Here is a 26,939-nt window from a genome sequence, read left to right as displayed (position 1 = left end):
AGACTCGGAGGACAGAAAGCGAAGCTACAAGATAAAAGAGGGTAGGAAAACAAAACGTGAAAGAGAGGAGATTATGTTAGGCCACATAAGAGGTTTTTACCATCAGCTGAGGCACCTAGACTCTCTTTGAAGACCTACCATAAGAACTTATTTTTCTTATTCTCCAGAACAAACTCCTTGGAACGGGCTTTCCTTCCTTCCAACACAATCCAGGCGTTTTCAGTGGTGGAAGCATCGTCTGTGTTAGCAGTTGTTGTGGCAATTTCATATTCTGTGGCAGTGCAGAGACAGAGATAGTCGCATTATTGTCATTTCACATCTGGCAAATGGCTATAATTAGCTGCAAGCAGCTATTATACACACGACAATTATAGAGCTTGTAATTATGCCCACAGACTTCCATATTTACTAACGGGTTTTGTCACTGAGGTCTATTGAGTCGTTGTTGGCACAGGCCAGCTCCCTCATGATCTGCCTGTCGTCTTCGCTTTTAGCCAACCAGCGGTCGCAGGGGAACCTAAAGGTCTGGTCCATGGCCTCATCTTTCACATCAATGTACTCCAAGTGCCAACCTGGAGCTGGGCCTATTTACAACAGAGGTGACAAATTCCATTATTGTTTTAATGCTTGTGTGCCTACATGATGTGTGTTGTTCTGTTTCACCTTTTAACAGCCTGATGATAAAAATATTCTGTGTATGTAAGCCTGCATTGCAGCTCTCAAATGCAAACACACATACATATATCAAATTGGTTGAGATGTTCCTGTCTACATCTTAATGTGACAAAAAGATTAGATTCTGGTTTTAAATCCAAATCCTTTATTCAAGTGGAAACATTGCAGGTAGAAACTTAGAAACAGGTGCAAACTTTGGATATTGTATTTGATTCACAACTTTAACTTAACTTTTAAAATTTATTTGTCCCATGTCAGATTAAATTAGAAACAATTTGACAACAGAAGCAGCAAAATTATTTATGAGTGCAATGTAGAGCTGTAATGATTAGTTGATTAATCGATTAGTTGGAAACCAGTAAATTAATTTCCAACTATTTTGATAATCAATTAATTGTTTGGAGTCATTCTTTAAGACAAAAAGTCAAAATTCTCTGATGTGAATATTTTCTGGTTTCTACGATAATAAACTGAATATATTTGATGTATGGACTGTTGATCAGGACAAAACAAAACATTTCAGGATGTCATCTTGGACTTTGGGAAACTGATCGCGATTTTTCATAATTTTTTGACATTTTATAGACCAAACAACTAATCAATTAATTGAGAAAATAGTCAAAAGATTAATCAATCATGAAAATAATTAGTGCAATGATTCTCCCTGATATTATAACATTTTTCACTGACCACACAAACAAGCTCAACGCACCCAACAAAAAGCCAAATTGTCACCATCAGTCTGATAATTCATCAAAGTCTAAATCATTTTAATTCTGCTGTTTCAGGGAACAAAAATCCCTTCAAAGTGAATCTGTTATTCTGCTCTCATACCAGCTTTGCTCCTCACCTTTGTTATCATGCCAGACTCTGACTTTTGACAGCTCGCCCAGACTGAGCATGTCAGGGAATCTGAACACATCTTTCATTTTACGCTCAAACTTGTTCCGGTTGGTGCTCTCCTTCAGAGGCAGCGTCCCAGTATCCCCGTACTCCCCGAACACCATCACAAACACATTGGCGTCAGTGCCGGCAACTGCAACATCAGAGGCAGTTAAACAATGAAAAGAGATCTTTAGATTAAACTAAAGTGTAGTGATATGATTGTTCATTTTAAGCACCCTGAGAGCTTACATAAGTAATAGATATATTTTGTGCCTCATTTATAAGTATGTTTGTATATGTAAAATGCCTAAAGAGACTATTCATTGCTCTTTGTTTTAGACACAAGGGATACAATACAAATCAGAGGGATCAAGAGATGATTGGACAGGACAGGAAAGCAGAAAAACAACAAAGTATTCCTCTTTTTTTCAGACTAAATTGATTCTTGAGTGTGTCCCTGTAGTAGCTGAGGCAGCGACAGTCACATGACCATACTGCACAAAACTCATGTGACCCACATCCGACATCACTGGTCTGGACTTGGATGATGTAAGTCGTGTTCTCCACCATCTCCTCCTCATCCACCACAGCTGCCAGTTCGCACACTTTGGTCCTCTTTGGCCCTTTAGTCTTGGACAGCCAGTTCTCATAGGTGAAAACATACACTTCCTCTGTGATCAGGTTCCGCATCAGGATCTGAAAGAATTCATGAAAAAGGCTTACCATGCAATCATGACAATACACATGTTTGAATGCAAAAACTACAAGTCTTCTTGGTGAATATCACTGTTAAGTCGCAGCAGATGATATGCCGGAAGCAGATCAGCATCAGTCATTTTTAGAGCTGAAAGATTTGAGGAAAATATTGCAATTTTTAAGACCAGTACTGTGATTGCTATTTAAATTCCCTGTGGAGTCCCCTAGTAGCACTATGGAGCGTTTTTTATGAGTGGGCCCACATTTTGTTTGCCTCCTGCACACATATGAGGACATATATGTACATGAGTGATGCAATACACAGTCCCATCAGTCGTTTCACACTATTCCACTGATCTACAGGTGGCTGTAATGTGCAGAGAAACACAGCAATGTACCAGCAAAGGCAGAGAAGAAGGAGACTGCAAGCTTGTAAACATGGATGTTAACAATGCAGGATTTAAAATACTGTTGCTGTTGTTAGATGGTATGTTTTATGAGGAAGGTTTGTATACAAGAAAACTCCAAAGGGCATCTTTAAAATCTAACATTAAGCCTGTATTTGTGGCTTAGAAAGTATTGATGTGATTGTACTGAACATAATCACATATTTATCTTGTTTCTACATGAATAGAATCAGATAAAATAATGCAGTTGCTCTTTGCATTTTGCTTGGGATGAACAATCAGTAGTTTTTAAATCAAATTCACCATTTGAAATGCTGTTATTTTCAAATTGCAGCAGCAGTGATTTTATATAATTAATGTTTTAACAAGCTGTACGTGAAATTTAAGTGGAAAATTTCACTGTTGATTTCACTGGTGTTTCACTAGATACAACCTTAATTTTAGCTTTATTGCCACTGCAAATATTTTCTTTTCATACTTTCTTACATACATAGGTATTACGAAAGATGGTGACCCCATAGATAGTTTCCCTAGTAGTCTTTATGTTACCCTGTCCAGAAACCAGTCGGGACGACTCCCAGTGCCATCAATCCGAACTCTGATCTTCTTCAGAGGAGCAATGTCATCTATCTCCAGGCTGAATGTGTCCTCTTGGCCTCTTTCAAACCTACACGGAAACAATGTATGTATGTTAGAGATGTTGTCTTAATAAAAAGTAATCAGTGCAATTAGGGAGTCATTGGAAGACCGACCTGTCTTCATTTTTGGGCAGCAGCATTTCCTCTGTGCTCCCATTGGCTCCATACACTGTCAGGAAAATGTTGGTATCAGTGCCTGCATACTGAGTGTCACCTGTGACAACCGTAGCTGAATAAACAACCTACAACACAAGTAATACAGACACGGTGGAGACAAATTCAGTTTTTATGTAACGCATTCACTGAACGTTTTCCAAGGTATCATATTTTCAGTGCTGTGACTCACTTTGCGGATAATGTTGATCGTGCTGGAGTCCAGCACGTTGAACAGTCTGGCAGTCAGACCATCTCCCCTGTCTTTAGCCAGCCAGCACTTACATGGAAAGATGTACTTGATACCTTTGGTTGGCACGGCAACCGACAGCTCATCCACCAACCAGCAGCTCTCTGGTGTGACACCGTTATGGCCGAGCTGAGGAAGAGACGGAGAGAGGAGACAGAGAAAGTGGGGGGAAGGTAGAGCTGGGAATTGATATATCATTTGATTTTATTTGATCTAGGTACCAGAAGGCACTGCTAGAATTAATTATTGCTGAGCTAGAATGGCTTAATTTAAATTTTTTACATCAGTGCATCTGAGGAGGCAGCAGAAAGGGAGACAGTTTCACAGATTTAGCAACAGAGACAGTCCCAGATTCTCACTTCCACACGCTTGATCTCTCCTACGTCAGTTCCATAACACACAAAATGGTCCATGGTGCCAGCTGTGAAGGATTTCTTTCCCTCTGGCGGGTCCAACCATAATCGTTCTGTCTCGACTTCGCCGGGGCCAATGATGATGACATAGACCCTGGCTGTGGTGCTGCTATCATGGTCAATCCCCGTTGACAAAGTGAAGTGATAGGGGATGACTGGGTGGGAGAAAAAGGGGTTTTTATTTGATTTCAGTTCATTTTAAAATTTAGAGAATTCATTCATTAAAATTTGTGCTTTTGCTCATGATTTTATGCTCGCAGGGTGTTTAGATTTTACTTGTACTGATGGTTTTGCTACTTTACCTTAAGTAAGTGGTTTTACATTGCTCCAGTATGTTTATAACTATGGTACATAAAAGCATAATGTTCTTGAACCTTTGCTCTATTTATGTAAAATACAGGCTAGTTTTATTTCTTTAGGGCTCTAAAAAAGTGTTAAAATAAAAAAACGGGAGAATCCCTGCTTTGTCGTAAGTAGTCATTGCTTCTGTTGAAGCAGAGACACATGTCAAAAAGGTTTGAAACCACTGCACTAAATGATGGAAAAGATGACTAGCATATTCCACCTGGAGAAACAGGAATATTTTTGTGGCCTTACTTGGACCTTCTTCCACCACTGCCACCTTTTTCTTCTTTTTCTTCTTGTTGGCATTTCTATCCAGCCCCAGTTTGGCCTGAGCAATCTTCTTGGAATTTGGGTCAGTGTTTCTTTCACCCTCGTAGCCCTAAACCAGACACAATAAGACAAATAATTGACACATTTCCTTCTCGTAAGACATCAAACAAGAAGAGCATAGTTTTATGACACTCTTTCTCACCATAACCCAAATTTAACAAACCTTGACAAAGAAGGTCCTCGCTAAGCGTTTGTCCTCTTTCTTTGTCGACAGCCAGCGCTCACACAGGAACATGTACACCTCCTCTGCTTCCACATCCAGCACCTCCACCTGGTCGAGGTACCAGTCGGCTCCTGTCATGGAGTTGTCGTGACGAATGTGTATCTTGAACACTTGGCCCAGGTCCACAGCCTCGATGGTGAACTTGTCCACCTGAGAGACAGAGAGATTATAACACACTGTGATACCATTTAGACACTAACAGTGTGTGACATTGCACCTTCCCTCACATACCTCTCCTCTCTCAAATTTGTTCTTGTTGTTCTCAGATTTGGCGAGTTTGCGCTCTCCAGTGTCTCCCAGGTCTCCGTAGATGGTGAGAAAGACGTTGGCATCAGTTCCTGCTCCATACATATCACCTGTCCGCACAGACACCTGGTATGAGTGAGCTGTGATGGAAGAACAAAGTCAATGATGAATTATAGAAGCTTCCAATACAACAAGATTTGTGTGTGTTAATGCAGAGTATAAATGTATAAATGAATGACTTCTTCTTCCTATTGGACACCAAAACCCTACAGAACTTGAGATCTATTTTACATGAAAGAAGTCTACTCATGTCAAAAAATTGTGAAAAATGTCCACCACAGTTTCCTTAGAGTCCAAGGTGACATCTTAAAATATCTTTTTTTGTCAGAAACTCAAGGATATTCAGTTTAATATAATATAAGAAAAAGAAAAGCAGCAAATCCTCATATTTGAGAAGCAAAAGAAGCAAAAAAAGAAAGAAAGGGGTGTTTACCATTTTTGCTTTAAACAATCCCTTAAAATCAAAATAGTTCTGAATTTATTTTTTTTCAATCATCTAATCCATTAATAGACTTATTGTTTCAGCTCTGTCATGCAATTTTCCATTTTCCACATCTGAAGAAACAGTTATGTGTTTAAAACCATGAACATGCTGCCCATACATTAAGGAATCCCTTTAGAATTATGTCGGGCTATCTCAAGCCCTGGATCCACATTGCAATCAGGGTAAACCTACTTTCCAAAGCGTCCTCCACCTCTGTTTCGGTCCGCTTCAGCGTCCCATCCCTGAGCAGTTTCTCTGTGATGATGTCAGAGGGGACCAGCTCCCTCACTGTCTCCCCATCATCTTCAGATTTGGCGAGCCAGCACTCACACGGGAAAATGGTTGTCTCTGAACCCTGTCATTAAACACAGATGAATCCCCAAACTTGGGCCCAGCTGTTCCTTTTGTAACACTAAGGGCAAGTATATCTGACTATAGGAGGTATGTGAGCCAAAGGGTGTTAAATTATTCATCTTTTAATAATTTAATGAGGGCACAGAGAAGGAAACTCACAATGATGCACTTATCTATGTAGGTGTAATCTGTGCGGAAAAGTGGATTTTTACTACCTTTCCTTTCCTGAGCTGGCGTCTGATCTCCACCCTGTCAAGGTGCCATCCTGGGTTGGTGCCCCTGTTGTCATGTCCTATCCTGATCTTCTCTATAATGTCACCGACATCTTCCAACTGGGAGAAGACAACACATTGTTTACAGAGCTGCTGCCACCGTCTTAAAGGATTTACAGCCCAAATCCACATACTCACCTCCACAATAAACATGTCCTCAGCTCCCCTCTCAAAGTACAGCCGTCTCTCTCTCTTGTTGACACACAGGTGTTTCTGCTGCGTGCAGACTCCCTTCCGGCCGTACAAAACTATGAACACATCGGCGTCCGTTCCAGCAGCAAACACATCACTGGTGTATATCTTTATCTCATAAGGCACAACTGGAAAATCAAAGGACAAGGTGACAATTGTTTTGTACAAGTATGATGGAAGATGTTAAAGGATAGGTTCAGAGTTGCCTTTAAGCAATTGTAAGGTGCCCATATAAATACTGAAACAGGTTTTTCCTGCTGTAATCATTCTCTCTGTTCATACTGACCATTATAAGATCCCTTCCTGTTGTATTTTCAGTGTAAGCAATGAAGGACAAAATCCACAGTCCATGTTCTGTGCAAAAGATGTATTCCATAGTTTATCTGAGACTAATATGAGGCTTCAGCTGTCCTAACTAGTCAAACCTGGTGAATATCTATCAAAGTTACAGGCTTTTTAATACAAATTTACCTCTTTTTGTTACTATCCTTCCACTGTAGTTCAACAGGAAAACAAAGAGAGAATTTTCTACTAAAAAGACATAAACTTGGAAGATATCCATTGATGTGACTATTTTGTGTGGCCAAAGCCTTATATGAGGTTCAGATAAACTTTTAAATGGGCACCTGACAATTGTTAATAATGATAATAATAATAATAATGATAATAATAATAATAATAATAATAATAATGATCATAATCATAATCATAATCATAATCATAATCATAATCATAATAATATAAACAACTTTACTTAGACAGCACTTTTAAAAACAAAGTTGCAAAGGGCTTTACATTTAAGTTTTGCAATTAAGCAGTTAAATCAGACAATTAATACCCCAGTATGAGTTTTTAAAAAAACTATAAAACAATAGTAGTAATAAAATAGATAAGACGTGTTGGAAATAAAACATTGTGGTAACAATTAAATCAAAGCCTTTAAGTTTTAAGAAGTGATGTAAAAGATGTCACTGATTCTGCAGCCTCAGATCTTTGGGCAGGGACTTTTGAAGTCAGAGACCCTGACTGTAAAAGTCCAGTCACCTTTAGTCTTGAGCTGTGACTTCGGAACAGCCAGAAGGGCCGTGCCTGCCGATCTGAGGCTGCGCTCTGGGTTGTAGGGGAGTAATAAGTCAGCGATGTAGCCATGAAGTGCTTTAAAGTTGATCAGTAAAATCTTAAAATCAACACTAAAACTGACTGGTAACCAGTGAAGAGAGGCTAAAACAAGAGTGATATTATCTTGTCTTCTAGTATTTGTTAAAAGCTGTGCAGCTGCGTTTTGTATCAGCTGAATACAGCCAATTACAATGATCCAACTGAGACGAAATGAAGGCATATATCACCTTCTCATGATCAGGTCGAGAGAGGAAAAACTTGATTTTTGAGATGCTCCTCAGTTGATAAAAACACAACTGAACAACTTTTGTAACTTGCTTGAGGTCACTGTCAAATATTACCCCTGTGGTTTCTGGCTGCAGGTTTGACATTTGTAGACAGGGAGCCAAGATGTTTCTGTAACATCTGTGTGGACTTTAAAAGGATTATTTCTGATTTGTTTTCATTTAGCTGGAGAAAGTTTTGGGACATCAAGTTCTTTATTTCTGACAGACAAGATAATAAATGACGAAAGTTGCCTTCTTCACCAGTCTTTAATGGCACATAAATTTGCGTATAGACAGACTTGGAAAATTGTGAATCTATCCTTTAAGGGATATACACCATTTAATAATTTGGTGTTTCATAGTCACACACTCACATACAGATGTGGAAAGTAACTAAGTACAATTACTCAAATACTCTACTGAAGTTCAGTTTTTGAGGTAATTCACAATTTTACATAAAGATAAAACTTGTATCTTTGCTCCACTATTTTATTTGATGATGACATTTATAAGTAACTGTAACTAGGTATTACATGCAAAACATGTTTTAGTCTCATAAGATACATTGATACAAATGAAACTTGCACCTGTGATTGATATGTGATAAGCAATTAGTTGCTTGATAGCAAAATCAATTGTCTGTATTATTAAAATAATGTAAATTATTCTCTCTTTAGATGAGTCAATAACAATTTTATTTTATGTAATTATTGCATTGATTACGGTTAATTAGATGATGATGAAAACCTGCTGTAGAAGGCAGAGTTTACTTGAGCAAGCATGAAGGTTAAATCCACCAATAAATGTAGTAAAGAACTAATTGTGGAAAATGAAAAATTTCACTCAGCTGGAAGTGTGGAAGCATTAGCAGTAAAAGGCATATGAGGTAATTTTTGATGCAGCCTGAACACAAAAAACATGTCAACATTACAGATGTACTATAATCTTTAAGTACTTATTTCACTGCTGCACACTCACATGGCATGTAGAACTCAGTCTGTAACTCAGCAGGATAGAGATCCCTCACTATTGCCCCATCGTCCTCTCCTTTGTCCAGCCAGCGGCCGCATGGGAAGCGTAGTCTTTGACCCTGTGAGGGGGCATCGATCTCGACCCAGTCCAAGAACCAACCAGGTGAACCCCCTGAGAAAAGAGTCACATATGTCATTTTCTATTCGGCTTACTGCTTATAACTTCAGCAGCTCTTCTCTTTCCCCACCTGAGTTGTCGTGGCCAATTCGAAGCTTTTCCAGATCGCCCAAGTCCACCGCCTCCACAGTGAACTCATTGATCATCCCCTGCTCGAACTTATTCTTATAGTTCTTACAGGCCTTCAGGTTGACGATTCCTGTGAGTCACATGACACATTAACATTCAGGCTGGTTATTTATTGGTTATTTATTTGGTTAGTCATCTTACCCGTGTCGTCATTTTCACCAAATAGGATGGCAAAGACGTTTGCGTCGGTTCCAGCATACTTCTTTTCTCCAGTTTTTATTTTAAGAGTATATGTAGTAGACATGGCTGTAAGATAAATTTAAACAGTCAGTACTTTAATTCTTTTCATCTTCACACTAATACACGTATCCCTCTTTTCTCTCCTCCACACCTGCATGTTTCACCACTCAGATAAATACTTCAACAGGGCTCCCTTTTATCTTTTCCTTTTACTAAGACATGAGCCAGATTTGAATCTGTGTTACATTTTTGCTCGAGCCCCAGAGTGGCGCCGGTCCCCTCCTCGTCCTCATCCTTCCTCATGAAGGCTTCGTCCACAGGAACCAGTTCTCTCGCTATCTGACCATCGTCCTCGTCCACTGCCAGCCAGCGGTTACAAGGGAAATAATACCTGCAGGCCCGTGAAACACCTCTGATCAACACTCTAACTAAAAGACAATATGTTGTTATGTTACCATCAGTTATATAATTATATGAAATTATCAGCATATTGAAAGATCCTTCTTCTTGTTAACTGAATCACTGAAGCCCATGCAAACTGTTTGTGTATGTGGATTTCACCTACGTTGTATCATCCTGTGTGTCCACTATCTCCACACGATCCAAGTACCACGATGAGTAAGACTGTGTATTGTCATGACGGATACGAAGCTTCTTCAGAGGACCCAAATCAATAGCTGTCACAGTGAAAACATCCTCCTGCAAAATACAGCAACCTGAGATACCGCTCTGTTCCAGACAAAACAAGGTATTTATTTGACAGTTGAAAAGAAAAATGTACAGTGATGGAAAAAGGCTGGATGATATGCAACATATGTCCCCAGCTGTAATCGAATCAGGGATGTTGCAATCACATGGTAGACATTTTTAGACCACTAGGCCACTGAGACACCCCACAGACAATACTTTTCACCACAAGATCCATTCAGAGGCTGATTTTGTGCTTTTTTCATGTTTTTCATTAAAACTGAACAAACTCCATCTGCTGAGGAAGATTGTGTGATATGACTGAAAGCTACTGAAAGAACAGCTGCTGGTAACAAGGTCAGGAATGAACTTTCAATCTCAATATCTGTTATTTTTGCCTTTTAAAGGTGTCCAAACAATATTGTACATTCAGTGAATCGTGCATTTAATATGATTTTTCTCACTTACTGATTTTTGTTGGAAATACTGTATCTGTGGCTGTTTTTGTATGCAAAAAAAATCCCTTCACTGAATGACAATAGGCTTTTGATCTGAGAGGAAGAAATAAACCTAATTGTCTGTGGACATGAGTTTTGTGTTGCTACAGAGCGAGGTGTAACGTAGAAATGAATAATTCACAGGTTTGAATTAAGTAATGAGTAAAAGTAGGGCAGGTTCAATGACACAGAGGACTCCTCATCCCTCCTCTCAGTCACAGCTGGCTCGCCCGCAGGAGAGCTTGTAATCCTACCAGAATACATTCCCACCCACACCTCAGTGCAAGGCTCATGTTGCGTGGAAGTGCTTTGACTAACTACTGGTTCAATTCCAGCAGGATAACCTTCCAAGAAAGTGGGTAGAATTGTGCAGCCATAACGAAAAGATGTATTTGTTTTTCCTTTAAATTGAAATCTAGTCTTGTCAGCTGGAAAATGGCTTCATTTTTTGCTCCTGGTTAATGTTTGAATGCATTTGTATACAAGATAACTGAAGTATAAAAATGTCATTCAGTGTAATATAAATAATGTATCTTCATAAACTAAAAGGGAAGATCCTTCTCAGCGTTTTTCCACTTCACCTGTAACAACACGTTTTTAAAAAAAAATCTGATTTATTTGATTCCTTCCTTTTATCTTTAGCTGAATTACACACTAGTGGTCATCCCTGCGTTTAACCCGTCATACCTGCCCCCGCTCAAATTTGTTGAGGTTGTCAGAGCTCTTGAGGTAGCGCTCTCCGGTGTCTCCGTTTTCTCCATAAATATTGATGAAGACATTGGCGTCGGTCCCAGCACCCATCATGTCACCAGTGAAGACACTCACTTCATAGGTGTTCACTGTCAGACAATAGAAGGGATGAATTACTAACACCTCTTTAACCTGTCCCACATATGTCGGCCAGGAAACTGTGTCAAGTCAAACCATGCATGTCTACTGCATCAACACTAAGTACAATATATAAAAATGTGCCAAAAAATAAAAAATAATACAACTGAGCTAATAAATGACGTCTTAATATGTATGTGTGTCTACTGTACCTATTGTATATACACACACTTGTGTTATTAATCAAATTCATTTTGTTCTCTATTGTCCTTTATATCTTGATTTATGACAAACATTGTTTAAAAATGTTCATGTTCCAGGTTTAATTCAATATGTTTTTGATGTTTTTGTGTTTTCTGAATATATTTATAAAGGATGTGATAAAAGGAGGAAAATAGCTTATGGTAGATGAAATCCTCATACTTTACTTCATATGGATTACAGACTATTTATTCATGAACTGGATCAGATATATACAGTGTTCAACATAAATGTAGATCTTGTTTTGCTTGAATTGTGTTTTTTTTAAAAATGTGTTTATTATGTTTGTGTTTGTGGGGCACAAACATAATATACGCAACATCATGTGTAGGTTGTTCATACTTGGATGATGTTAATGTGTTGTGGTGTTAGATGATGGTGGGTTTACATGCCGCAATGTTTGGTTAGTTATTGATTAATGTGTCTGAATAATTCCATGAGGGATGGGTCATGTAAATGGCCAGACAAGGAAATAAAATAATTAATTCATTCATTCATTCATATAAATACACAAGATTTTATAAAAGGCAGCAGTAGCATTAGGAGCTCTTGGCAACACACAAACTCATTAAGCAGCATTGAAGAGAGTGTTCTGCTCAATGGGAATTATGAAAAACTACAAATTGAATATCTACTCTACATAATTGAAAATGCAAATGAATTGACTAATTAATTAACTGATGTAAGCTCAGTATTAATGGTATCCACTATAAAAGGAGAAGCGTGAAGAACACAGAAAGTAACTTAATGAAAAAGTCTTAATTAGTATTGTAAGTTGCTGCATTTTAAATCAAAGAGATGTTCTTTCAAAGAGATCTTTTTTCCTCTTGTTTAAATGTGCTATAATCACAGTGTTTACAGCTGTAGTTAATTTTCTTACTGTTTAAACTATGCATCCAGATGTTTTTATATAATTGATGTAAATGTGATGCAATACTTTATGGCATAATTCAAGGATTCAAATTGCAACAGTGATTAATAAAACTGTATAAAATCGTGAATGATCTGGCAGCTCCATTACATTCTGCTTGGCATTTGATCTATTATGAGGCCATGTAATTATGTTTCAAATGTTTGTAAACATGAGTGATTGATTCAACATTTTGCATGTGCTGTCACTTCCTTTACTGAGATTGTTTTGGTACATTTTTCATTTTGCAGACATCTACTTAGTGACATATTTCCCAGGGAAGTGAAATCACGCCCAACATGCAGCATGAACTCAAAGTCCCTTTTCTTTGCACTTATACACATTTTCTCTGAATAAGTGCAACATTACATTCAGTTATATTTGTTTTGTACCTTCCAGTTCCTCTGCATCCTCAGGCAGCAGCTCCACCACCAGCTCGCCATCCTCCTCTCCCCGGGCCAGCCAGCGAGAACAGGGGAAATGATAAGTCAGCACCACTTCCTGCATCTCCTCTCCCTCCTCGTCTTCATCTTCCTCATCCTTCTTCTTTTTCTTCTTCTTTTTCTTGTCCTCTTTTTTCTTCTCTTTGGGCACCAGGGCCATGATTAGATGTTTGACATCAACAGTCTCCAGGAACCAGCCAGCTCCGATCCCTGAGTTGTCATGACCGATGCGGATCTTGAAGACCTTTCCCACATCTTTGGCCTCTCTCTGGGGAACAGTGGGGAGGAGAGGTACAACAAGTGGTATTTGCTTGAATTTTTAATGCTTTAATATTGAAGTTTTGCTTTTGGAGCCACTAAAATCCCAAGCTTTGATACCTTGAATATTTCTGTGGTGTTCCGCTCAAAGTTGTTGGATCTGCTTTTGAGTGTGATGACCTCCGTCTTCCCTTTGTCGCCGTAAATCTGGATGAACACTCTGGCGTTTGTGCCGGCAAACATCACATCTCCAGTCACTACTGTAATCTCATAGTTAATTACTGGAAAAGACAGATTAACAAATGTAGACAGACACAAATTATTTTGGTCTGCACACAAACAGTATAGTGTGTGTGTGTGTGTGTGTGTGTGTGCGTGCATGTATTGGCTTTTGTGTATTTGTATGCATGAAACAATTGCACAATGCAAATACATAAAGAAGGTTTTGACAGGAAGACTGGTGTGCAGTCAAAATTCATCGATCTTGTTTTTAATCATATTGCCACGATAACAAAAGGCTTTTTAACTTTGGTCATTTTTGGAGCAAAATTTACAAGTTCTTAAACAAAGAGCCTTTACAAGAAAGTAATAATGAAAGAAAACTAATACAAAACTATGTAATAATAATAATAACACACATTTACTCTGGAAAAAATTTGGCTGAACTGATTTTTTAAACAATGGTTGAACTTTAAATTTTAGTTGAAATGGAATTGAGGTCTTGAGGTTATTTGTTAAAGAAGCAGAAAACAGCTGAATTTTTCTTAGTCAAGATCAATTACTAGCACCTCACAATGTCAGATATACAAAGCATGTATGCCTTCTAAAGGTGTGAGTGTGTGTTGTTTACATTGTTCCATGTCCAGGATCTCACTGGGGTAAATCTCCACCTCTGTCTTGCCGTCAGCTTCATCCTTGCACAGCCAGCGGTGACTGGGGAACATGTAGTGCTTTCCAGTGACTGGAACCATGATCTGAACACTGTCCAAGAACCAGCCGGCACGCATGCCTTCATTGGTGTGGCCGATCATCATTCGGTTGATCTGGAGTAAAACAGATACTCAACCTTGTTAAATACAAGATAATCTTCACATGTTTACTGAGAAGTCAGATGGAAACAGGTTTATAAAATAGAAACATACAGAAACATTTACTGTATGTGCTGAATTTTAGGTTTCATCATTTTTGTACAGTTTCTGAACCTTTCCTTTGACTTCACACTAGGACTGAAAATATACTGATCACTTATTATCTTCTCTTTCTACAAATAGACTTATCACCCTTTTCATCTTGGGAACCATATCTGCAGGACCAAAAGCTCTAAATTAATACACAGTGCTTGCACAAACTAGTTAAGGTCCTATCAAGGCAACTGACTATTTTGCTAATCCTCTGCAGTATAATTTCTTGATTGTAATAACATGATGTTTATCATGGGGTTAATCCGTCATTACTATGGGTTAATTAGCGTTGGTGCTACTTGCTGACAAAGCCATATTTATCAGAGACACCTGATAATTGTAGACTGAATACTTATTGAAGATTGTTTCTAAATCTTCCTCACAGCAAAGTATTATTACCACCAGATCTCTAACCTGTCCAATTTCAAAGGTTTCCACTGTGAAGATGTCAATGCGGCCCGTCTCAAAGTAGTTCCCCAGGTTGTTGTCAGAGACCAACAGCATCATCTTACTGGTGTCACCTTTCTCCCCGTAGAGCTTGACAAACACGTTGGAGTCCGAACTGCCACCAGGGATGTCACCTGTCTTCACTGCGATGTGATATTCAACATCTGGTACACACACACACACACACACACACACACACACACACACACACACACACACACACACACAGATATACTGTTTATACAGTTTAGTTGTAAAAGTGAAAATAAAACTCAATTTTCTCAAACTTACTGTAAAGGCGTTGCCCATCTGAGAATGGCACCAACTCTCTAACAATCTGTCCATCATCCTCGTTGCGGTCCAGCCATCTGCACAGCACACGCAATGAAGACACTGTAATCCCATGAATTACATACAAAAAAACACCTGTGGTTGTAATATTTGTCCAGCACATATTTCACTTGGACACTGAGATTTAGCGTCACCTCACCTGTTACAGGGGAATTCTACAGCGTTCGCCTCAGCCTGCCCCTCTTCTCTTACAATCACTTTATTAAGAAACCAGCCGCAGCCTCCACCTTTGCCATCATGCCCAATCCTCACCCTGTGGACCTGCCCGATGGCTACGGCCTCGATTATAAACTCGTCCAACTGAGAAGACCAACAACAGCAAGAAACATGACTTTATAGTGTCTTGTTATACTGTATGTTAAACAGAAGAGTGTGTGCTGAAGACTAGCTGACAAAAGACATCTTTGTTCAATTAGCAGATACACTCATATGATTAGTTACTGCATGCTTCCAGTATTTGTACTACAAATACTGTAAAACATGGCCAATCAGGGCTGCAGCTATGAATTTTTTCACTTGGTCTGCAAAATATCAGCATGTAGTAAACAATGCCCAACACAGTTTCCCAGAGTTGATATTCAAATAGCTTTTTTTTTTTACGACCAGCAGTCCAAAACCTCAAAAATGTTCAATTTCCTATTTATTTTCCTATCTTGGAGAACAAAGACAATCTTCCAATATTCACATTTGAGAAGCTGAAACCACAAACTTTTTGCAATTTTTTCCTTGAAAAATTATATACACAATGAATCATCAATTAATTATTGTTGCCAATTAATTCTGTTTCGATCAGCTAATCAATTTAATAACAAATTGTTTCAGCTCTAATGGATATGTATGCACTGTTAATTAAAGTCAGGTGAGATTACGGTCAGAAAAAAGAAACCAGTGATAAACTATTTTGATAATCGATTAATTGTTTTGTCACTTAGTCATTTTTCAAGAAAAAATACTAAAATTCTCTCATTCCACCTTCTAAAATGTGAACATTTTTTGGTATCTTTAGTCCTGAATAACTGAATATCTTTGAGTTATGGACTGTTGGTCATTGCACCTTGGGCTTTTGGAGACAGCGATCACTATTTTTCAACATTTTCTGACATTTTATAGACCAAACGACTAATTAATAAGTCGAGAAAATAATCAACAGATAAATTGACAATGAAAATAATTATTAGTTGCAGCCCTAGTACATATTCATCTATATGCAGATGCCAGCACCTCTTGCTCTGAAGTACATATTTTGCATAAAAACTTTTCACTCTTTCAGGCTAGCTTAGAGTTTGGATCGATTTTAAGAGCAGCTAACTGGTTGACAGCTAATTGGGTTGATAAAAAGCACACTGATTAGTGATTGCAAATGAGAGGAATAGGATTTAGCCTATTTATTGGATGGGGTTGAGATTCATTTTGATTTTTAAATTGAAAGAAGCAACAACCTCGAAGCTGTTAAACCCATGACTAAGTCTGTTAGAATCTGGCCTGAGGCCGCTGTTTCTTAGCACCAGGGTTGCTTTAAGGCCACAGACTGGGATATATTTGCAGGGAGGAATATACTACCACATACCACATAAATTACTGTGTGGACAATATTACCAGCAGGCTGATCTGTGTATTTCCCTCCTATACTTCTAACTCCATCATTAAATTCGCAGATGATATCACAGTGCTCAGCCTCATGTCAAACAATGATGAGTCTGCGTATAGGAGTAAAGTACAAAAGCTGGTGGTATAGTATAAGTCCCTACATAAATGCAGTGGAGAAGGTTGCCAACTTCAAGTTCCTGGGCCTGACAGAGTCCTGGGGCACCAATACCGCCTCAGTGATTGGGAAAGCTCAACAGCACACTCTTTGAAGTGAGAAAACTGAAGAAAGCAAACCTATCGCTGCAGCTTCTGGTGAATTTCTACCACTGTGTCATAGAAAGTGTGCTGATATACTGTGTGTCAGTGTGGTTCACCGGTTGCATGAAGGCATCTTTTTAATATCTATTTTATTCTAAGTAACTATTTCATTCTGTTCCTTTCTATTTTATTACCACTTTATTACCACTATCTTATATTTTGCACTACTACAGGGAGATGCTTTGCTGTTTCATTGTTTTATACAATGACAATAAAGATACTTGAACTTGGATGTACTGTTGGATGTACCCACGTTTCCTTTCTCAAACTTGTTGATGTTGTTTTTGCAGTTGACAAGCTCTCGATCTCCGGTGTCCCCTAAGTCTCCAATCAGATTGAGAAAAACGGAGGCATCTGTGCCACTGCCACCTATGGTCCCAGTGCAAACAGTCACTCTGTACTTTATCACTGTAGAATAGATTCACATTAGTTATTCAAGTTGTACTTTTTTTCTCTATATTAAATGAACACAAATATAAATTTGTACATACAGGGCAGCGGCTCAGCGATTAGTTCTCCGGTGGCAGGTAACTCCCTCACAACCTCATTGTCGTCTTCATTCGTGTCCAGCCAGCGCTCACAGGGAAATGTATACTTCTCCTTTGTTAATGTTTTCATCAGAGTTGCCTATGTGGAGAAAGGTAATGCTGGGGAGCTATGATTTGAGATGTGAGTGGATGTCTTGCTGAACTCCTTCACTATCCTCTGAACTCTCTCCTTATGTTACTTTAAGGTATGTGAAACACTTAATTTGCCTTAGGCCAATTTTATTCAAAAATGATTTATCTGCCTTCTGGTTGAATCAAATATTTAAACTTGAGATACTCTGTCATTTCAATTACATGTCTGTTATGAACTGAGGATACTGAGCTATCTTAATATCCTATATTCCATGTTAACTAGCATATATAGAATTTATAATATTAATATAGAATCACAAAAACAAATATTTATCGTCAATGAAACGTTGTCAGAAATGGATGTGAGTGATGTCATACTGACATGATAGATATTCATTTGCACTCTTATTAGATATTTGAGATTTCCTCACCTTACTAAGATGCCATCCTGCAAAAGGATTTCTCTTCTCATGCCAGATACGGAGTTTGGTCAGTTTTCCCAAATCAGGCAGCTCAACCTAAGATCCCAGCAGGTTAAAAGCAGACACTTCACAACATCGTCATTGATCTGATATTAATGGATACTTACCATGAACCTGTCCACCTGTCCCTGTTCAAAATTATCTGTTTTGTTGTCCAGTCTGATCTCGTCCGACTTGCCCTTCTCTCCATACACCTGGAAGGAGATACCTGCGTCGGTTCCTGCATTGGCCAGATCTGATGTCCAGATCCACAAGGACCAGGGGTGCTCTTAAGGAGAAACAAAACTCTGATTTAGGAGTGCTGTTTGGTTGATCATATTCTAGATCAGATTATCAGTCTCCCACTATCTTCAACATTTGTTTGTTACTATGACTGAGAGGTAAATATAGCTTCTCTCTTGCCCTTGTTAACACATTTGTGTGCAGCAGTTGCCTGTATGATTTCTTGGACTGGTTTGGAAAATGTAAGTGAGAGGGAGAACAAGTCGTGAATATATACAACTCACTCAACACTTCAATGGAGAGGCTTAAAGAGTTTTGCTTGTTGAAACATCATCTCTAGGCAGTTAACTCTAAACTATATATTTGTGAAGTTTTACAAAGATGAAGAAAGGCAGTGGAGGAACCATGCTAGTTCAAATTTGTGTGGACAAAAAATTAAAAACAAAGAAGAGAAAACACAAATTCTATACATTTATACGTTTGAGAACCAGAGGAAAACATATACAGTTCATAACAACCACACTGACATATCAACTTCACTTAAAAGGAGATATTTGATTCCATTTGAAGGAAAATACTGTTAACAAAAACACAGAAACAACAACACCGTAGAAAGAAGTTTGTGTGCAGAGTGATTACGAAATTGTTTGATTGTTTGATTGATTTATGTAATATTTTAGATGTTCTATTTCTATTCTAATTTTTTTGGCAAATAAGAGATTTACTGCCACTGCACCCTCAGCCATTATTTCTAACATTCAGCTTACTTTTCTGTCTTTTCTGCCTGAGTGAGACCATCTCGTAGAGCTCTCGCTCTATCAGCCCATCTCCCTCTCTCTCATCCAGCCATTTACTACACGGGAAGGTCTGCTCAATCCCTGTGAACGGACAGTACACCACCACCTGCAAAAACAACCACGCAATGTTCAGTTCAATCAGTTCACAATAAATCACCATATTATCATGTGTGCACATGTGTATACCTTCTCACAGTACCACCCAGCACTGACTCCTCCATTGTCGTGTCCGATGGTCACCCTGCTGAGTGGGCTGAGGAGCGCAGCGATCTCAACAGTGAAGATGTCTGTCAGGTCACGCTCAAACTTTCCTCCTTCCAGAAACACCTGGATCAAATATGTTGAGGTAAGGTTGATGGAAATGGTGGTTCATCCACTTTAAGACTAATATACCCAGAAGAGATTTAATCAAATTCATACTCAGTGGGCTGAATTTATAAACACCGACCTAGAAATGTGTTTGATGGGATGTTTTCATTGGCAGCATGTATGGTTGTTGGTTTTTGTTCAAGAATTCTGCCCATATGTTAAATGACAACCAAATCGTATGGTGTTATTGCAATAAACAGCAAGCAAACAAAGTAGGGTTTGATTATTTTCATTATTGATATATCTGTCGATTAATCGATTAATCATTTTATCTATAAAATCTATAAAAATTGTGAAAAATTCCTGCTGTAATTTCCCAGAATCAAAGGAGACATCTTACTATGTCTTGTCTTGTCCAACCAGCAGTCCGAAACCAAAAGATAATTAGTTTACTATCATGTATAATAAAGTAAATCAATAAATCATCACACTTGAGAAGCTGAAACCAGCTAATATAGTATTTTAGCTTAAAAAATTACAAATAGTTGCCAATTACTTTTCTCTCAATTGACTAAGTGATTAATAGTAGCTCTAGTGTGTAATCTAGGTAGTAAATTATGTACTAATAGCTACTACTGCTAAACAAACAAAAATACAGCTCCTACAGAAAATCAAAGTCTATTAACAGGAAAAGATGCAGCAGTTATGACCTCACTGTTTGCTTGACGCACAATCAGGCTCTTTGGCTGATCTATTTCATCCTCACTCATCAGCTTGCTCTCTTAGGTCAAATAAGCTAAATTTACTGTCTGTTTTACTCACCTGCCTAAAGACCTGTGGTGATTGAGCTTTTGAGGCTGTATAGCACCTAAACTGTGAAATGGTCTGTCCACACCTTTAAGGTCTGCTGATTATGTGGATTCTTTTAAAAGGTGGCTAAAGACATATCTGTTTAGACAGGTGTTTGGGTAATGTGTATGCACCAAGTCTGCATTTTATGTATTTATTGTGTATTTTTATTATGTATTATGTTTTTTAGTTTTGTACCTTTTAAACATGTGGCTCATGTGGTCACTTCATCTTCTATGTTTTGTCTCTTGTATGTTGTATAATTCTCTTGTAAAGCACTTTGTGACTTATGCCTGTAAAAACTGCTATACAAATAAATTTTACTTACTTACTCACAAGTTATGTTTAGGAAGTGCAAAACGCTCCAGAGCTAATGACCATTTAACACTGAAGATGTCAACAGAATAAAATAAAAATCCTACAAATTATTTCTAGAACAAACCTAATTTCATGCATTACATAATAAAATATATGTATACAGTAAATATTCCTTCATATACTCAAGTAAAAACTACAACTGCAGCCTTTCTTTTTTGCATTAATTGTAAGGTCTTGCACCGTTTCTTGTGTTCAATCTCTTCTCGTTACCTTGCCACTATTCTTCATGCCTTTCGAGCCGTGCATCACGATGTGGATTTTGGAGTTAGTCCCGGCCCCTCGGATGTTCCCTGTCACAATCTGGACGTTGTACACAATACCTGGCGGGCACAGCTACATGTCAGTCTATCAGAGTCTCTGCCAGCAGGTCACTGTGGTTCACAGCACCTAAGCTCCCAAGGGAGCTGAGCGGGAACCAGATCAACTAGATCAAAACATTGATAATCTGACCCGAGAATTAATGATCACACAGTGGGCCTCTGGCAAGCTGGAAAGAAAACACATTTATCTTTTTGGGCTGAATAAGTAAGTATAAAACAACAAATTATCTGTTCTTTGGCAATAGAAATTTAATTTGCTTCCAATCCTTTCTGGAATAATTTTCAGACCAGGCAAGCAAATTCTTTTCACTGCCAGAATTCAAATTGAGGCAAATAATTTAGAGGAAACAGACTGTCTGTTTCTTGAAATATGGCTAGACATTTACTTGTCTTATTGTTTTAAATTGCTATGGATGTGACCTTTCTTTTGAGAAATGATCATGTGTGTTTTCCAGGCTCGTAGACATCTCACCTGTGGGCTGGCTCCCTCCTACCAAAATGTCCCTCTGTATTTTTCCATCATCTTCATCGATGGCAAACCACCGACTGACTGGAAATTCATACACTGTTTTGTTTCCCAGATCATCCAAAATCACCTGCATACACAGAAACAAAACAACAGAACAAGCTTGTAATCATAGCCATCATGTGATGGCGATCTATTGTGCCTAAACTTATAAAAAGTTACAGTAAAGCAAGACAATTTCCTTTGAGTTGCAGAGGCGGTCAGTACGATGGGTCACACTGGATGAAGAAGTCTGAAGTCTGTTGATCTTAAAATTGAATGTATAATCCCATATTTACAGTTAATGAATTTATGAACTGTATAAACTAATTTAAACTTTGCTTGCTCTTATATTTGTCACTTTGTGTCTATTAAACCCATGTAGGTCTCTTAAATGTAAGAGATTTAAATAAAAACTTTTCTCATTGTATATAAGCTTCAGGAACAACAAAACACAACAAGTGAACCAAAGCCAATACAACATAATATTTACCTCCAAATTCATACATATATATATGTATAATGTATCATCATTAGAAAACATTGCTGATTACATTTGTATGAGCTTCTCAAGGCAGCACAAAGCAGATGTTAGCTGTTAATACGATATGATTCATTCTTGGTGTCACTGCTGATCTTTGGTGTCATGGTGCTGCAGTCACTGGCAAATCCTCCGACTCATCTGTCTGTTTGCTGCAAGGCAATCCCTTAATGAGGTATGGTTTCCCTTTACACACAGGATAGTATAGGATGACGACATGTGTGAGTGTGTGTGTGCGTTTGTCTGAATGAACTCATCTCTCAGATGTGCACGCTGTATGTGTTGGAGGAGCAGGCACACCAGGCTCAGATGAGAAGACTGAGAGGAAATAAGAGGATCACATGTCTTAAGTACCTCTGCACATGCAGAACTATGCAGAATGAGATCCAGTAAGAAGCCAAGACAGAGTTTTGTTTAAAGATAAGGTATAGTAAAACCCTTAAGTTACACATTATGTAACAAATGAAAGCAGCGCATGTCCTGTTAATATCTGTCTTGGGAATTGATAAAGGGGGAATAGTTTTGGGCCTAAAAGTTATGTATTTCAAATACATTTCTAGGTTCCTAAAGAAACACAGTCTTGTAAACAATGTGTGCTCAGTTTTACCTTATCCACAAACCATCCTGCTGAGGAGCCTTTGTTATTGTGGCCGATAGTGACTTTTCTCACTTTGCCCAAGTTTGGTGCTTCTATGGTGAATTTGTCCTCTGTGCCTTTTTCAAAGTTATTTTTCTTGTTGTCAAGTAGCCTTTCCCCTAAAATAAGAAAATGATTAGTACATTATATAAAATAATCCTAATTTAAATCCAAGTGTCTCTGTTTTCTTACCTGTGTCTCCAAACTCCCCAAAGATATTGATGAAGACATCTGCATCTGTTCCACTGCCTTTTACATCAGCAGTAAAAACCGTCACCACATATTTATTATCTAGGAAATTAAGACAAATTCAAAAAAAACAAAAACAAAACATTTTAAAGCACAAAACAAAAACATCCAAATAAATATTGTCCATGTGCAACCACTGATCTGAATTAAGAGAAAACTGATTTCTGATTTTTCACTAGAGAAGAAATGGAGATGCTGCAAATACTAACTTTAGGGATTTGTACAAAAATGATACCGTATATAAGCTCATATTAGTGTTACATACATTTGGGCATTTCCATGGGGTCCATGCTGCCCAGCAGGTCTCTGACATAAAGGCAGTCTCCCTCCACTTTACTGAGCCAGTTGTTACAAGCAAAGTAGAACCTCAGGTGAGGCCTGATCACATCTGTAATCATCACTCTGTCCAGGAACCAGCTGGGGTTCAGGCCGGTGTTATCGTGCTCAATCCTGAAGCAACAGATGAAAGATAAATTAATCTCATTCTACTCGAAAACAAATGCAGAGGAGTCAGCACAACCTGAGTACAAAAACCTGCTTTAATGAGTCTAAATCCGATACAAGCTCAGCAGTGTTTGGCCCAGATCAAACTATATTGTCATAAGAATAACAATATTTCATTTCTCACATACCGTATCTTCTTCAAAGATCCAACATTGTGAGTTCTAATCCTGAACACATCAGTTTTAGCCCTCTCAAATGCAGTGCGACTCCTGAAGTAGCAAAATAGTAAAAACTTGATTGTGAAGCAAAGTCAACAATGGCCATGCTCTAAAACGTCTGCAGACGTGAATCTCATAATCTTTTAACAACACTAAATTCACAAAAATCCAACAAACAGGAAAGCATAAAGTAAAACTAAAAATATTCACAACCAGTGCATAACAGAACCAAAAACCTTTAAATGTCTGATACCATCATGCAGCAGATCATGCCATGCATGCAAACAGTTTGCAAATTCAACTACAAATATACATCACACATGTCTGAGCAGTCATTCTTTCACCTCCACCCACTGCATCAAGAAATAAATACCTCTTCTCTGTGCTGTTAAAGTGGAAAATATGACAAAGTTAGTTAGTTTTAGTTCAAGCACCAGAACCCGTTCAATCACATGTGGAGTCCAACTGGCCGAGGTCATAACTGAGGCCTTTTACTGGTACAGGGCAATGAAACAATTTAATCTATGTTCAACATGACAAGTACAGACAAACTAACATTCAAATTCTAGTAGAAGAACTCACTTGCTCGCCAGATGGACTTTGGGAGTGATGCCATAGTCTCCGAACAGAGTGACAAACACGTTGGCATCTGTGCCTGCTCCTCTCTCATCACCAGTGATGGTCACCACTTCATACACTGGAGGGTTGAATGACATAATAAAAATGGAAATGTTTTAGAAAGGAGATACACAGTAAGGTTACTGTGCAAAAGCGTATGTGGAGACAGCATGGTGAGGTACAGTAGTGAACAGATACACAGTGTTCAGGTATAATGTTTTTGTACTTTTATCCCTTTGAGAATTAGTTTTTTTTTTAGGTTTTTTAACTCTTCAGAAAGGATTTTGTTGGGAAATCATGTCACAGCATATGATTTTATCTCTTAAATGTATTTAATTTCTTCGGTAAAAGCCTTGCACACCCACATTCTCATCTCTTCCTTCTGTTTAGACCTCCACTCCGCTTAAAGTCCCCCTCCAATCAAAAATGTATTTTCTTCTTGTTTCTTCAGTTGGAAGTTTGAGCTTCACCTTCATTGTGCTCACCTTAAATCTGAGTTTAAGGCTTGTACCTATAATTATTATTGTGACATGATGTGTGGAACCAATCATGGTCCAGTATGCAATTTACGCAAGTGTGATGTGGAGACTTGAAGCCTCCAGCGGAGAAGGAGACATCTTGTATCCAGCAGTTAAATGTATGAAATTAACTATATTTGCATATTCATAGATTCTGGATTCTTCAATAAGGGAGAAGAAGGAGATGTAATTTTAAGGATTTTTAACAGCTGTCCCTGACTCAGGAGTTTCACAGTTGACTCAGAGTCGGCGCTGCAGACCAATGCATCAAACTGCGTGGGAGGACACTTGCTGTGGGGGCTTTAGATTTAAGATTATTTAATAAAAAGTAGATTTTTAAGGATGTTCTTTATGGGTTGAGGCTTTTGTGAAGGTTATTAATTGATTATTAATGTCAAAAGAAATTCATTAAAAAATGGACTCAATTTGTTAAAATCTGCAGTACAACAGTACAGTACTAGTAAGAAATGTAATTAAATAGGGTTAATTGCTTTTATCATGCTGTCATTGAGGATTTCTGAAAAGGGCTAAAACCTGCAGTCTAATTAAAGGTTAGTGTGAATGTGGAGTGAATGTGTTATAGAGTGAGAGAATATATGAGTGTTGATCAGATAACTATTCAGTATGGCTTCATAATTGAACAGTGAGAGCCAAAAAGGAACTTAAGAGGACTGTGAAGCTCTAATTAGGATGTGACCCCCCCGTCCAGATTAGTGAGTGGCAGGTGTCATATAGCTGTAGGTTGAAGATAACATACTGACGATACGTGGATACTGCTTCACTCAGTGTAATGTTACCAAGGCCATCATACTAAAACATGGGCACATTACTCCTGCAGCCACTCAGAATCCAGTAATTACAATCAATCAATCAAGGATTCACTTCTCCTCTGGGTCTCGGATGTCTTTCCTCAAACAGGACTTAGATAAGATTGTTCTTAATGACATGAAACATTTTAACTCTGCACAGTTTAAAGAGAGACTATATGTTGGCAGTTACCTTTCTTTTTGTGATACTCATCTTCATAGTTCTCCACCTTTTCTGGCTCGTAGTTTTGGAGCTCCTTCTCGTAGATTTCAACATAATTTTCAACCTTCTTCTTCTTGCTTTTTGTCTTCTTGGCGTCTTCATCGCTATCCCCCTTCACAGATCCTTTCTTCTTCTTGTCTTTCTTTTTCTTTTTCCCTTCCTCTTCATCCCCAGCTGCCTGCTCTTCCTCTTTCTCTGAGTCCTTCTTGGACTTTTTGTCCTTTGATCCCATTTTGTCTTTCACTGAGGACTTCTTTGTTCCTTTCTTAGTTGTCTGAATCACATCAGGGAGTTGTCCACCTCTCTTTTTACTTTTGGAGTCATTGTTATCCTCATTATCTGTATCCTGGGACGCATTGCTCAATTCATCACCGCTCTCCTCTTTGGCTTTTTTCTTCTTGTTCTTGACCTTTTCTTTATTTTTCCCTTTTTTCTTGTTCCTCCTCACATCAGGGCCTGATGTGTCAGAATTGTATCCTTCTTCATCGCTGTCTTTAAACTTCTTCTTCAATCTCTCAGCATCCTCTGACTCACTCACCTGCTTACTCTTCTTCTTGAGCTTTGGTTTCTGATCCTCCGAGTCCTCGTCATCCACATCTTTGGTTTCATCCTCTGCTCTCTGTCTTGTTTTTTTCTTTTTCGTGGGCATCTTTAATTTATGTACTACCTTGTAACTGTAACTGATTCCTGTGTGCTCTGGTGTAACTTGATTAAACTGACCCTTGACTGCAGAGGAGTAACCCGCTGGCAGGACAGGTCCGAGTCAGAGCTCACAAACGGGTGTTTGGCAGGCGGCTAGGGAAGGCCCTCTCTGCTGGTGATCCCCATCGACAACAGCAGTAGATGCTCTGACCTCATTAAAAATGATAATCTGCTTGTTGTCACCTGACCAATGGAGGAGACCCTCCCTGGGACTGGAGAGCTGCCAGAAAATTCCAGAGTAGCATTACACTAATCCCACTTTTATAG

General features: G+C 38.5%; 1 protein-coding gene across 1 annotated transcript in view; it reads right to left on the bottom strand.

Moving 5' to 3' along the window:
- loxhd1b (lipoxygenase homology PLAT domains 1b) overlaps positions 1-26,619 on the bottom strand; it is a 28,117-nt gene extending 1,498 nt beyond the window's left edge. Inside the window, exons 1-41 of the mRNA XM_067575664.1 lie at positions 25,941-26,619; positions 24,388-24,502; positions 24,179-24,190; positions 23,776-23,856; positions 23,409-23,593; positions 23,087-23,185; positions 22,865-23,013; positions 21,684-21,807; positions 21,102-21,211; positions 19,542-19,682; positions 19,326-19,461; positions 18,444-18,604; positions 18,286-18,372; positions 17,726-17,861; positions 17,488-17,642; positions 15,469-15,629; positions 15,270-15,346; positions 14,946-15,142; positions 14,201-14,393; positions 13,471-13,631; positions 13,042-13,360; positions 11,338-11,489; positions 10,032-10,165; positions 9,712-9,857; positions 9,428-9,532; positions 9,228-9,356; positions 8,987-9,151; positions 6,570-6,751; positions 6,375-6,491; positions 5,998-6,160; positions 5,247-5,401; positions 4,956-5,165; positions 4,715-4,841; positions 4,064-4,272; positions 3,648-3,833; positions 3,416-3,543; positions 3,213-3,330; positions 2,079-2,256; positions 1,526-1,711; positions 414-584; positions 139-271 (exon numbers count right to left, since the gene is read on the bottom strand). Of these exons, the coding sequence (XP_067431765.1) occupies positions 139-271; positions 414-584; positions 1,526-1,711; positions 2,079-2,256; positions 3,213-3,330; positions 3,416-3,543; positions 3,648-3,833; positions 4,064-4,272; positions 4,715-4,841; positions 4,956-5,165; positions 5,247-5,401; positions 5,998-6,160; positions 6,375-6,491; positions 6,570-6,751; positions 8,987-9,151; positions 9,228-9,356; positions 9,428-9,532; positions 9,712-9,857; positions 10,032-10,165; positions 11,338-11,489; positions 13,042-13,360; positions 13,471-13,631; positions 14,201-14,393; positions 14,946-15,142; positions 15,270-15,346; positions 15,469-15,629; positions 17,488-17,642; positions 17,726-17,861; positions 18,286-18,372; positions 18,444-18,604; positions 19,326-19,461; positions 19,542-19,682; positions 21,102-21,211; positions 21,684-21,807; positions 22,865-23,013; positions 23,087-23,185; positions 23,409-23,593; positions 23,776-23,856; positions 24,179-24,190; positions 24,388-24,502; positions 25,941-26,619 (6,572 nt within the window). The remainder of the gene's footprint in view (positions 1-138; positions 272-413; positions 585-1,525; positions 1,712-2,078; positions 2,257-3,212; positions 3,331-3,415; positions 3,544-3,647; positions 3,834-4,063; positions 4,273-4,714; positions 4,842-4,955; positions 5,166-5,246; positions 5,402-5,997; positions 6,161-6,374; positions 6,492-6,569; positions 6,752-8,986; positions 9,152-9,227; positions 9,357-9,427; positions 9,533-9,711; positions 9,858-10,031; positions 10,166-11,337; positions 11,490-13,041; positions 13,361-13,470; positions 13,632-14,200; positions 14,394-14,945; positions 15,143-15,269; positions 15,347-15,468; positions 15,630-17,487; positions 17,643-17,725; positions 17,862-18,285; positions 18,373-18,443; positions 18,605-19,325; positions 19,462-19,541; positions 19,683-21,101; positions 21,212-21,683; positions 21,808-22,864; positions 23,014-23,086; positions 23,186-23,408; positions 23,594-23,775; positions 23,857-24,178; positions 24,191-24,387; positions 24,503-25,940) is intronic.
- Between the last annotated feature and the right edge of the window lie 320 nt (positions 26,620-26,939).

Source organism: Thunnus thynnus, chromosome 2 (genome assembly GCF_963924715.1).
Source record: "Thunnus thynnus chromosome 2, fThuThy2.1, whole genome shotgun sequence".
In the NCBI taxonomy this organism is placed as follows: Eukaryota; Metazoa; Chordata; class Actinopteri; order Scombriformes; family Scombridae; genus Thunnus; species Thunnus thynnus.
Note: the sequence above shows the minus strand (reverse complement) of the source record. Positions and strands in the feature narration are given on the sequence as shown.